Source organism: Amblyomma mixtum, chromosome 2 (assembly GCF_055824585.1).
Source record: "Amblyomma mixtum isolate Tamu chromosome 2, ASM5582458v1, whole genome shotgun sequence".
Classification (NCBI taxonomy): domain Eukaryota; kingdom Metazoa; phylum Arthropoda; class Arachnida; order Ixodida; family Ixodidae; genus Amblyomma; species Amblyomma mixtum.
In genome coordinates this window covers 251,271,664-251,283,817 of record NC_143013.1, presented here as the reverse complement: position 1 = coordinate 251,283,817, position 12,154 = coordinate 251,271,664, and the positions used below count along the sequence as shown (strand labels likewise).

Here is a 12,154-nt window from a genome sequence, read left to right as displayed (position 1 = left end):
CTGACCAATCAGCATGGCACAGTGTTACGCCAACGCTGCAGAACCAGGAAACTTGGCCTTAACAGCTATCGCTGTAAATTTGAATGCACAAAATTACCTGGGAAACTGTGCACGTTTTCCTTTAAGGAATGGTCTCGAAAACTGAGTCTTCACAAATAAACATGTATAAAATACCATATTTAATTGCATAATGAATGCACTTTTTTTTCCCAGAAAATCTGAAAATTTGGGGGGTGTGCTTATTATGCGGGGTAAAATATGCAGAAAATTTTAAAGTGGTAAAAGTGGGACAAAAAGCAGGCTGGTAGAATAAATATTTCATCCACTGTGACATTACCTAAATAAGACAAACTGCATTCTTTAGCACAGTTTTTGTGCTTGAGAGCACAGTCGACAAATTTTATCTTAACTGCACATATAGGTTAGGTTTGGTTATTGGGGTTTAATGTCTCAAAGCAACTCAGGTTATGAGGGACGCCGTAGTGAAGGGCTCCGGAAATTTCGACCACCTGGGGTTCTTTAACGTGCACTGACATCGCACAGCACATGGGCCTCTAGAGTTTCGCCTCCATCGAAATTCGGCCGCCGCGGCCGGGATCGAACCCCCGCGTCTTTCGGGTCAGCAGCCAAGCGCCGTAACCACTGAGCCATCGTGGCAGGGCTTAACTTAAGTCGCGTAGCTACCCGATATTCTGTCCAAGGAGAAGACAAATAGAATTGACTTTAGCACAACTCACTGCGCTCAGCGCAACCACACCAAACTGCTATAACTCTTAATATAATAGACTGAACAGAAAAACCTTTGCGACCGGGTATGGTTTTTATTGGTTCTCGGATTCCTTGTGGAACATTATTGGTGACGTCTCACCCTGGTGAATTATAGTAAGCTAGGATTTTATATTACAGTAAAACCTCACTGAAACTTTTAAAAAGCTCAGAAAAAAAAAGTACCACCCGGGAAAACGTATGACCCAAACCACCTAATTTTCAAAAATGTAACTGCTGAATGAAGTACACTTTTGAACCACACTTTCACTTCATAAAAATGTCATTAAAGCCTGAACTGCTCCTTTTTTATAGCTCACAGAATACAGTCCATATTCGCGTCGTCCTTAGCGTGAAAGAAGCTTTATACCACATCTGGTCAACCGATGGCAAAGGCGAAAGTAACCGGGATCTCCTGTGTTGTTTTTAAATGCTTTGCCTCCTTGCAATACTGCACTGCAGGGAAGCCACCAGGTAGCTGACGGTCACAGTGCTGATATTTTTTATGCTGCATTCCTCAAAACCGGCCTGCTTGTATGTAAGCGCGCAGTAGCAGCCCACACTTTGCCCCCTTATTTTTAGGCACTGTGAAGAAACAGCTGCATTTCTTTCCTCATGTCGCATTCCCACTGGAACGGCCTGCTCGTATGTTAGTGCAGTTAAGTTTTAAATGCTTCTCCCCTTTGCATTTATTCATTCCAGAAACTACCACACTGAGACATTGGCAGTCTAGTTCTTGCTGTGTGCACCCAAGTTCGGCCAACTTGTATATTTGCACATGTGCGTTTGGTTGCTAAAAGTATTGTACAACCAAAACTTGTCGAAATTTTGGTTTGGTTTATGGGGTTTAACGTCCCAAAGCGACTCAGGCTATGAGAGACGCCGTAGTGGAGGGCTCCGAAAATTTCGACCACCTGGGGCTCTTTCACATGCACTGACATCGCACAGTACACGGGCCTCTAGAATTTCTCCTCCAAAGAAATTCAACCACCGCGGCCGGGATCAAACCCGCGTCTTTCGGGTCAGCAGCCGAGCACCATGACCACTGAGCCACTGCGACGATTTGTTGAAATTTTGAACATAGCAGCCAGCAAATCGTGTCATACAGGAGCGTATCAACAAGAAAAAGAATAGTGCAACTCTATGGGTTATTTTTATCATCCGTGATTTTGAGCGCATCACCGGGAAATTGTGTTAACCGGGAATGTACCAATGAAGTTTTACTTACTGCATAGTTGTTTCGGGCACCTGCTAGCATTATCAGCAGACTGCGTGCCAAAAGAAAGGGGTGCATTCCTTATGTGTGGAAAAAAAAAACATTTTGAGAACCGAAATGGGGGAGGTGCGTTCATTATGCGAGTAAATACGGTAGACTCCACATTTCTATCACTTGCATCTTGATAACACAGGCTCTGCCTTCCCTGGCCTGATTGTGGTTTCATCTCCATGTCCGTCTTCTTGCATGACACTGTCAATATACCAGTTTCTGGGGTCACAGCTGTAGCCGTCGTGCTCCGACTTTATGTGGCACACGGGGTGAACCAGCTTCAAATTTTCCGTCGTGAACAGAAGCCTGTAGAAGTAGTCTACATTGATGGCTCTGCCACCAGCATCTTGGATGGCGCTGACAATAGTTGGCAGAATGGACCTGGACCTCTCGACTCTGGAAAAGAGGAATGCCGTCTTGCTCACAAGTGATCCATTAAAAAGCAGCTGTAGCATAGGTGTCACTACTCCACTGCTTTCTGATGCCTGTAACACTTACACCTGAAGGACACCCAAGACAAACTGAAGTTGGCTTATACAGACTGATTAATGTGCTTTAATGATAAAGGGAGCTACTAAGTTAGACAATGCCAATGAGTGAAATACAGGTGCACCTAGCACATGCTGTTTCCACAAACAAACTGCACTGATGTCAATGGTCTTTTGGTTTGTGGATCTGAGGCAAGACCGCACCACTATATTTACAGTTGATGATCACAGACTCAATTTTGTCACCAACATCATAAGTATGAAGCGAGTGGCAGTAAAAAAAAAAGTTTTAGACGTCAAATTTTCTTAGCAATAAATGCGTCTTTTGCTGCCGGAAAACATCAACAGAATCACAAAAAGCAAACAATCAATTTTTAGCAGAAACAAAATATTGGATGGCTGTTTCCCAACAAAGAAATGATACAACTGCTGCCAACTGAAAGGCAAAATAAGACTGTTACCTTTTCATGGACAATAACAGTGATATGAAAGCTGACGGTAAATGGCACAACTATACTAAATAGCGTACAATATCTAACCATTAAGTGAACAAACATGTGAACACACTTGGCACATTACATTTGCTTTTTTTTTGTATGCTGAGGTTCTGTGCTGCTCTTCCAATTCAGCTGCAACTTAGTAAAGTAAGCAAGACATCATGTTGAGAGATTATATCCAAAATTTGAGCTCGGTTTACTGCAGACAGATACTCGGAGGCCACAGGCAGCACCAAAGAGTGCCTGCTTGAATATTTTGCATAAACCTAGGTGGGCACCTATGTCACAACTATTCTGTGCACGCTTGTTTGCCTGCCACTGTTCAGCTCTTCCTATTGACAATGCTAAAAGATTTGTACAGCCTTTGTCAAAAGTCAACACCATGGTTACAGAAACATAACTTAAAATTCAACAACAGCTGGAGGCATAATGCTTCTGCAGCAAAAGGGTCTTTTATCACTGGCTTTCCCATGAGATTTGAAAACAGGAACGTTATGCAGCTGTTTTAACGTGATAGTGTTAAGGCTCCCATTGGGCAGAAAATCCAGCCGGCGTCACTGGTGATACCAGAGTTGTGAGCGAAAAAAGTAGTAGGGTTTTAACCTAGTTAAACCAAGTAGATGTGCGAAAGCATGAGTTTAGCCTGTCTGTTTCATCGCTGGGTCATTGGCACGTCTGGTGACAACAGAGGCTCGGATTAAGTTGTGATCAAGGTTAAGCTGATCTGAACTGTTCGCGCCGCAGATGGAAGTTGACGAGGATGACGATGCGCAGTGCACAGTGCGAGAGAGAGTTGTAGCTTATCACGAGGCATGATCACTGCGGTGATAACATAGGGCACTCATGCAGTGGCCAGCGAAGCTGATCTGCTCATGCCATTGCAGGTTCGAAACCCAGTTGCAGCAGTATTCATTTTATTTCTGCAATGGCTGTTGCTATACTAGGTTTGGTCACCCTCCCATTGGGTACAGCTGGTGTGATGCTCCGAACCTACCCCAGGTTCCTCTCTATGGCTGCAACTTGCGCGATACTCCTCCTAACTAGCCCGAGCTTACATGAGTTACTCCGATACTTCGCACAAAATACTTGGCTGGAATTTAGTGCTTTCGCACTGTCACGATATGGTGGGCGGCTAGATGTTTGATTGGCACCGAAGTTATAATTAATCGGGCCAACCTGCCCACCACTGCACTCTCCGTAAGTTAGGAGGGGGTGGAGCGACAAACTTCTCCACCCCGCGTGCGGAATATGAGGTTAGACTGCTGACCGGCGATAGGGGCCACGCCTGATTAGCCGTTGACTGGAGGGTTGAGGCGTATAGGCAAGTTTCTTAGCAACCCTTTTACTTGGGTAAGAACAAGAACAACGGTTACGAAACAAGCCAAGCAAAATAGCGGTAATGCACAGGCGCGATGCGAACAACAAGCACAAAAAGAATAGGACGAGAACAGCGACAGAACAAAGAAAAGAGTGGAGCGAGTGGTGAGAAACGGTGGCTTAGCTGCGTAGTGGCAAGGTCCGGTCGCAGGGAGCGTCGGGCTGCGGAAGCGTGCGGTGCTGATGGGGGGGTGCGGATACGGGCGAACTTGGGACACGGGTTACGCGTCTTCCACGCGTCTTTCGGGGCCGCCGTCGCCGCGCTCTACCGTCAGACACCGCCTAGGCTCGCTTGCCGACCACTGCCCTGGCTGACCCCACACACGTCCGCACGCACCGAAATCTCTAAGCCAACTAACTCGGTCGTGATTTTCCTGCCACCGCGTTCCCGTGACAAACCACAAAAAAAAAAAAAAAAGCAAACGAATCCTCTCGGCCCCGTGCACCAACGATTTACAGAATTTGAGAAGGGGGGAGAAGAAACATGAAGAAACTGAAGGGGACGCGAAGGAAAGGTATGGTCCTAACGAGGAGCGATGTTAACTTCCCAAGGTTGGGACGGGTGCTAGGGCATTCACAGGCCGCTTCCCGTCCCCTCCCCCCCTCGTGAAAGCACTCGCTTCCTGGGGATAATCTTGAGGAGGGGGCGGCGTAGCCTTGACCCCCCAGCGTCGCGAGGGGTCAACCGCCCACGCGGGGGGAGGCAAAATCATCGCCGCTGCGTCGCGACATGCCCGCATACCACCGGCGCCGTGGCCAGCCGTGGCCACTTTGGTCAGGGAAGAAAGAAGAAAAATAAAGCATGCGCGCACTTTGTGACACGCACTAAAACTCCTGGCAAAGCAACCTAGGCAGGCAACCTTGAAGCATCATCACAACTTGCCCACCGGATTTTCAGCAAACTGACCACCGTGGCGGGTGGCAGTTAATTTAATGATTGGTCGCGAGAGGTTGCTCGGGAAGAGCAACCTGGGTCGCACAAGCCCCACCGGTGGCAGCACCTGCCATCACTGGGCCACTGCTTAACCGCTGCACCACTGCGCTAGGAGTGGTATGAGGACTCCCAGGGATCTACAAATGTAAAGTCGGGAATGACCAATTCCGCATGTATGGGTGTTAACCCACTAAAGCTATCGCATCATACCCTTAAGGTGGAGCTTGAGTATACCCTCCAATTTTTATTCTCGGGTATCGGTGTCGCCCTCTTCACATCAAAAGATGTAGGTAGCAACCGATCGCTACCCTCCAATACCAACTGTAACTGGCTTCGGCATTAGTCACCTCTCTCTCTAAGCACCACATCTGTCATGACACACTCGCCGCACCCGGCAGAAGCTCACGGCAGGCATGCACATCTAACCATCTCATGTGCGTTACTTCTCTCATATCTGCAACCGTGATGAAACACCACCTCACAGCTCACACTATGAGATCTCCACACTTACTGACACGAGCGATGGAGATTTGCTGTTCTGAGCTGCTAACAGCAGTCACTGTAAAATATAAAGTTCACCATATCAGGTTCACTTCAAGGCCATGCAGTGTGGCTCATTTTGCACTGCCAATGTTCCAAATCTCCCAAACAGGAGAGGAGCTGTTGTCTTCATTCCTTCAGAGCTTAGTACTTAGCACTTCTAAGGGTTTTTCTAGGGCACTTCTAGGGGTACACAGCTTAGTAGTAGCCAGGCATGCAAGTTGTCAATTTTTGACGGAAGCTGCATTACTGTGTGCATGTTCCTGGCTCGCTAATGCCTGTGATATTCAAATGGATGAGTTTATAGCCAATGTTTTCAAAAAAGCATTCATATTCGGCGCTAGTACTCAACCAGATAAAGAAAGACAAGCTAAACCGCTCAGTGAACTGTCTTTTATTCTCCTGACAGGAAGGGAAAAAAGTACCACAGAAAAAAATGCCAGGCTTCCCTGCTGCACACATATTCCGACACGTGCCAATGGTAGTACTGCCAATAATTTGCAAATTGGCCTTCAGGAGGCAGTTTCACAGACAGACAGCTGTTTTCAAATTCTGCCCAATGAGTCATACAAGCAATGCAGCTTAATGTACAACTATTTCTGAACCAATCAGATTTAAAAATGCGAGTTTTGCACAGGTCACATGTGCGAATTGGGTGCTGTATGTGACCTTCAAATTTTTCTGTGCAGACTGCCCAGGCTCAGTTAGCATGAAGTAACCACTGTGCATGGTTCAGTTGAAGATAAAATGTAAAAAAGAGAAAGGGGAGTGACAGTTGAAACGCACATCCCGAACGAGAGTCACTCACCTGTGGTCCAAGTTCCAGGTACTGAATAACACCAGCTGCTCTCTGCTCGTGTACGGATTAATCACATGCAGTCTCCCAGAGCAGAGGTCCTTGCTGAATGTCCCCTGGCAATTGAACTTCCCGTCGTTTAGGCATAGCGCACCTGTCTCGCCCCGCACAAAATAGTGGCCATTGTGGTCCCTCTGCTTCAGAAGCCGCAGAAATTCCTCAAACAGGTGGCGGACGCAACCATCGCTCGCTGTGTCGCCGAGCCGCTTTTTCATCTCGTCTTTGGACTAATCAGTGCAGGAGAAATAAAAGAAAAAAAAAACAAGTTTGTCTCGTCCGTCATACAGATCAGGTTTAAATACCAAATGTTTGCAGTGGGTGGCTTATTGACACTGAATGCTAAACAGATAGATATTGTAGCATTATGTCTGGCTTAATTGCCGTGTTCCTACTGGAGTCTATGTTGTAGTATTCCTCCGTCCGTCCCTCAACTATCAATTTTTAATTGATTCTTAATTTAGGAGCCAGCAGTTCCGTAGAACAACTCAGAACCTTCAGTCATGAGAGTTTCAAAAGCTAGACATTTTTTTAATCTAAAGTCAGCCAATGCAAGGCTGACCAGTGTTGCAAGATACATAAGGTTGGCCACACACCTAAATTTTTTTTTTCTCGGTGCTGTGGGTCTAGAATTTTTTTAAATTTTCCAGTTAATACTCCATTTGTGCAAAAAGCAAGTCCTTTTATTTGTGTTCGAATTCAGTCCCGCGTGCCACTTTAAAGCGCACATTTAAGGGTTGCATTTTAAGATGCTAGCCAAAAGCCAATCCGTAGCCAGCTATGCAAAGCCCAAGCCTACCTTGTAGTAGTAGCCCTTGATTCGGGTTTTCGCCCTTTCTCGCAGAACAGCCCTTTTTGATGTCGCCCTTTTTTCACCTAGATCACAGTATCAGGTCAGAAAGGGCCTTTTTGAAGGACACAAGGTCTCATGCAGAAGTGCAAGCACAACAAGTTGACGGAGCCATTATATCCTTTCCATCTTTTTTGGTGATGATGATCATGATCATGACGATTTGGCTTTTAATGGTCCAAGGGCAACTTGGCTAGAGGGTTCCTTGGTCTGCACGAAGTCATGTCAAGCACCCTTTTTTTTCCAAAGCAATTTGCCCACATTTGTTCATGCTGAACTGATAGTTAGGTTAAATGGTTAGCATGCTTAATGACTGCTACGAATTCAGGCCATCAACTAGTTGTGCTCCAAACAGATTCTACATGTACTACATTTCACTCAAGTCCCTCTAACAGACACTGTGCTAATACCACAGAAACACTGTAATGATTTCTGGAACCAACAACCAAAATTTGACAAGATAACTGAGCTGTTATTGTCATATCAGCATTTTTATCTGCATTATCACTTCATGTCATAGTCTCGTGGTTAGAAAGGAACCAGTGAGCTGTTGTCATATCAGCATTCCTCTGCATTACCACCTCATATCTTGTAGTCTCGTGGCTAGAAAGGAACAAACACTGATAACTTTACTAATTACTGCATTTTCAGCGGATTACTAGATGTTTAGCACAACCTATGGCTACCTGGGGCCACATTTCTTTCTATGAATACAATGAAAACAAATTACGGAGCTTTGTTACTGTATACAACTATAATCCTTACACTTTTTCATATAGACGTGTAGAAAATAGTGATACTAAATATGACTCCAACAGAACAATGAAATAAGGAAGCCCACAAAAGACAAAATGATAGAGCAGTGTTGTGGCAGTCTAAACTTCTTATGTACACACATGCGCCAGGGAAAGAAGGGGGGAAAAAAATGTGAACACAAGTTTCACATTTTTACCTTCAAACCACTTTGGGTCTTCTTCTCTGCTATCAGCCATTGCCAGCTCTCGGGGAGCTTCAAGTGACTGTATATGATCCAACATCTTGGTGACAAGTTCCTCTTTAAGAGGGCTGAATATTCTATTCACCTCACGGGGGTCCGACGCAAGCATCTTGCCAATGTTGGCAATCATCTGTTGTGCTTTCACTTGAGTATCTGTAAAATAATATGCAAAATTATGTGATTAATTATCTGCAGCTTCAAAACAAGGAAAATAAACATGTTTATGTTTTATGCAGTTTAACGTCCCAAAGCGACTCAGGCTATGAGAGACGCCATAGTGAAGGGCTCCGAAAATTTCGACCACATGGGGTGTTTTGACGTGCAATGACAATGCAGAGTACATGGGCCTCAAGAATTTCGCCTCCATCGAAATTCAACTGCCGCGGCCGGGATCAAACCCGCGTCTTTTGGGTCAGCAGGCGAGCACCATAACCACTGAGCCACCGCGGAGGCCAAGGAAAATGAATGTAATACTTACTATGCTGGCAGTAAATTTATTAGTGCACTCAGATTCTACGCAACAACTTCACTCATTCGTTGCTATGCAAGTCACGGCATGAAGTTGGAGAACTGAATCTTAAAAGTCTGCAAGCAGTACTTATTCCTTGTTGTTGTTCCAAATCTCCTCTGTGTCCATTGTTTAGTGGCACATAAGGCACGAGAAAACGAGCTGGAATTGTCCAAATCTTTCTGCACATGAGACAAATTTAAAGTAGCACTGAAACTAAAATTCAAAAAAGGCACTGTTTCAAATACCATCTATTACTATATAAGTGTTCTTTCTAGTGCTATCAAACTATGCTCAGCATCTGCTCTCTCTCTCCTTCTTACCATCATCATCATCATCATCATCATCACCACCACCACCACCACCACCACCAAAGAGCGTGCAGAAGCACCAGCATATGTGGTCATTGTATCATCGCACTATAGCTCCAGAAGCTCGTCTTGAACACTGCATTCACAGACTGCAAATTAAAGCTGTTGCGCACGTTACGCAAAAGGGGGTGTTGAAAAGCGGCATGATAGTGGGAAGTGTGATGAAACAGGAGCTTCCAAATAAACAAGGTTTATTGACGTTTGACTGCTGCCCTAGCCAGTGCTCTCAGATCTGTCACGTGCATTAATATACAGAAGGCTCCCAATTATTTCCAACCCGAAAGGGAAGAAAATTTGTTCAGATTAGGCAGTGTTAGAATTAAGACGAGCCTTCTTGAAGGAGCACTGCAGACAACTCTATCCACTTTTCGTTATTAGCAAAAATCCACTGTTTGACTTGTGGTGGTGGCTATGCTGTTGTTTGTCTGGCAGCAAAATAAGTGCGTTTATTTCCGAGGTTATTCGACGTAGAAAATTTTTTTTTCTGGTTGAGAGTCATGATGGAAAGACCAAAAACAACTCTGCAACCACCATCGGGAAAGTAATGGCAGTGTATCCTAGCTTCACGGATCCACAAGCAAGAAACCGTCTTCTCGTCACTGTAATAAAAGCTCTGTTTTCAGCTCTGTGCCCTCATTGTCATTAGAATGCTGTAATCCAACTATACAAGCCAATTTAAATTTGTTGTTAAGAGTCTCATTAATGCCCATGCTACTGACGAGTCTTCTTGACTTTCCTTTTATTATTATTTTAAAAGAAAACCTCTGACATCCCACACTGCCCTCCCTAGAGTCAGCAACCCTTGGGGCTGTGAGTGACCAACTCAGATGACATTTTTATTGGGAACAACAGAATGCTTCAGTTTTCAGTTATCAGTACTACACCAACACAGATGCTGTTTACCACACAGACAGCTCCTCATACAGCTAATCGGAAAAAAATAAACCTTAGCACCACACAGTTCCAACCAGGAACTATGTAGCAGCAAAAGAGAGTACCACTAGACTAAAACATACGGCGTGGTGGCATGTCAAAACCAGCAATCTGGTGACCACCGCATGATGCTGTTTTTCTTCTAAAAAATGTCATTTGTGACTGGCAATATGCAAAAGGGCTTGCAGCTTTTGTTGGCCAGTAGCATGACCTTACTAAAAACGTATTTTGCCCAACAGGTTGTATCAATCAGTCCTGTCAGTTTTGCTAGAATACAGCAAAATGTGGCCTGAAATTAAGTGTTCGCTTAAGGCGCTTAAGGCAGTAACTTTGTTAACTTAACAATGCCAAGTATGTACCATTATGAGTGAATCGGCCTTGTGGAACTGTCGCCCAACATGAATGAAATTCAGCAGCAAAATGTCCACTCCGCTACGTCGTACCACAGCCCCTCTTGCAGTTCATGACATACATTTCTGCTTCAAACATAGAATGTATAACTTAAGACAAGTTTCTTGTTATTTTTGAAACTGCTGTCACTCTATCAAGCCAGCAGACACAGTCATGAAAGAATGTTAGGTGTGCTCTCAGGCGCTAATTCAATGCTCCGCGAGGTGCTGCATTAATGCACTATGTTTAGTGCATGTCTTGTTGATAGTTTTGTACATGAAAATCCGGCTACGCAGGCAACTGTGCGCAAGTAATGTAGAAACAGTGTCCAATAACCAGGAGAAATAAAAAGAATATGACCACGAAAGACGTACACTTTATCTGCTCTGATGCTCTCAGGATAACCAGAACAGTGTAATCGCCGCACGTAGCAAGGTACTCGTCGTCAATTTCAGTGCCATCCTCCAGGACAAGTCGGCAGTCCGCACGACGCACCTACAGGGATCGATTTGCGCAGAAAGTGTTAAATTTCAGTAGGCGGCCTCTTGCTAAACTTGCCCCTAACCTCATTAGGAGGAAGATTCTTAAACAAAAGACTACATTTGAAGGACAAAATATTTTGACAGAAATTTAGAAGCGATGTGTAACCAGACAGTCCGTAGCAAATGAACTTCTAGACTAGCCGTATGGATACGCTTGGGTGGACGCTAATGAGTAATTACTCCTGTTTTACAAGTTTATTTGTAGGATACATTAGCATGACTCTTCGTTCAATTTATAGCTCGACTGTTCTTTACGTCGCGCTATGGACAGTTTAGGTGGTGCAAAACAGAACTCGTGAAACAGCCATCAGTTGTATACAATGGACAGCACGCATATCTTACATCAAAAAGCTTGCAGCCACTTGACAGGAGATCTTCGCACGTCGAACCCGTAACCAGCTTTCTCTGGCCTTTGAAATTGCTGATGATGTAAGGTCTGGACGCTGTCTTGACAGCTCCATGCTTACACTCGACGCGTTGAGCAGCATGGACTTGTCGTGACTTGTGAGCTACACCTCCGGTCATTATTCAGTTGTCACGTTATCGCAAATGAAAACTACGGCAACCGACTACACGATACGTTCAGATGAACCACTATTGGTTCAATTTAAGCACGCGATACGTTCAGATGAACCACTATTAGTTCACTTTAAGCAAACTCGGAAACTTCTTGGTGACACGCATACCGGATGACACATTCCCTTGAGCCGCATGTTGCATGGCGTCCTGTGTTGTTTTGGTCACGTGGCTACTTCCAGCTGATCCAATGTAAATTGGCTGGTCTGTGGCAGATAACTCACAATCCATATGATTTAAAATATTAATTACAACATGGCTCAAAA

The 12,154-nt window shown here is 44.8% G+C and overlaps 2 protein-coding genes across 3 annotated transcripts in view; one reads left to right on the top strand and one right to left on the bottom strand.

The window, feature by feature from the left end:
* Nucleotides 1–12,154, top strand: part of LOC149363514 (cation-dependent mannose-6-phosphate receptor-like) — a 42,249-nt gene that overhangs the window by 22,794 nt on the left and 7,301 nt on the right. The gene's annotated exons all lie outside the window — the stretch shown is intronic.
* Nucleotides 1,234–12,028, bottom strand: Drep4 (DNA fragmentation factor-related protein 4). Of its 2 annotated transcripts, XM_089573513.1 has the most exons (7): nucleotides 11,655–12,028; nucleotides 11,145–11,265; nucleotides 8,654–8,721; nucleotides 8,524–8,590; nucleotides 7,521–7,597; nucleotides 6,677–6,951; nucleotides 1,234–2,428 (listed from the first exon to the last, which is right to left on the bottom strand). In XM_089573513.1, exons 1-7 carry the CDS (start codon nucleotides 11,835–11,837, stop codon nucleotides 2,152–2,154), a joined length of 1,068 nt encoding a protein of 355 aa, XP_089429639.1. In that variant the 5' UTR covers nucleotides 11,838–12,028; the 3' UTR covers nucleotides 1,234–2,151. The 2 variants fall into 2 exon arrangements, with proteins under 2 accessions (XP_089429639.1, XP_089429638.1); XM_089573512.1 differs by having other exon boundaries at nucleotides 1,244–2,428; nucleotides 8,524–8,721; nucleotides 11,655–12,027.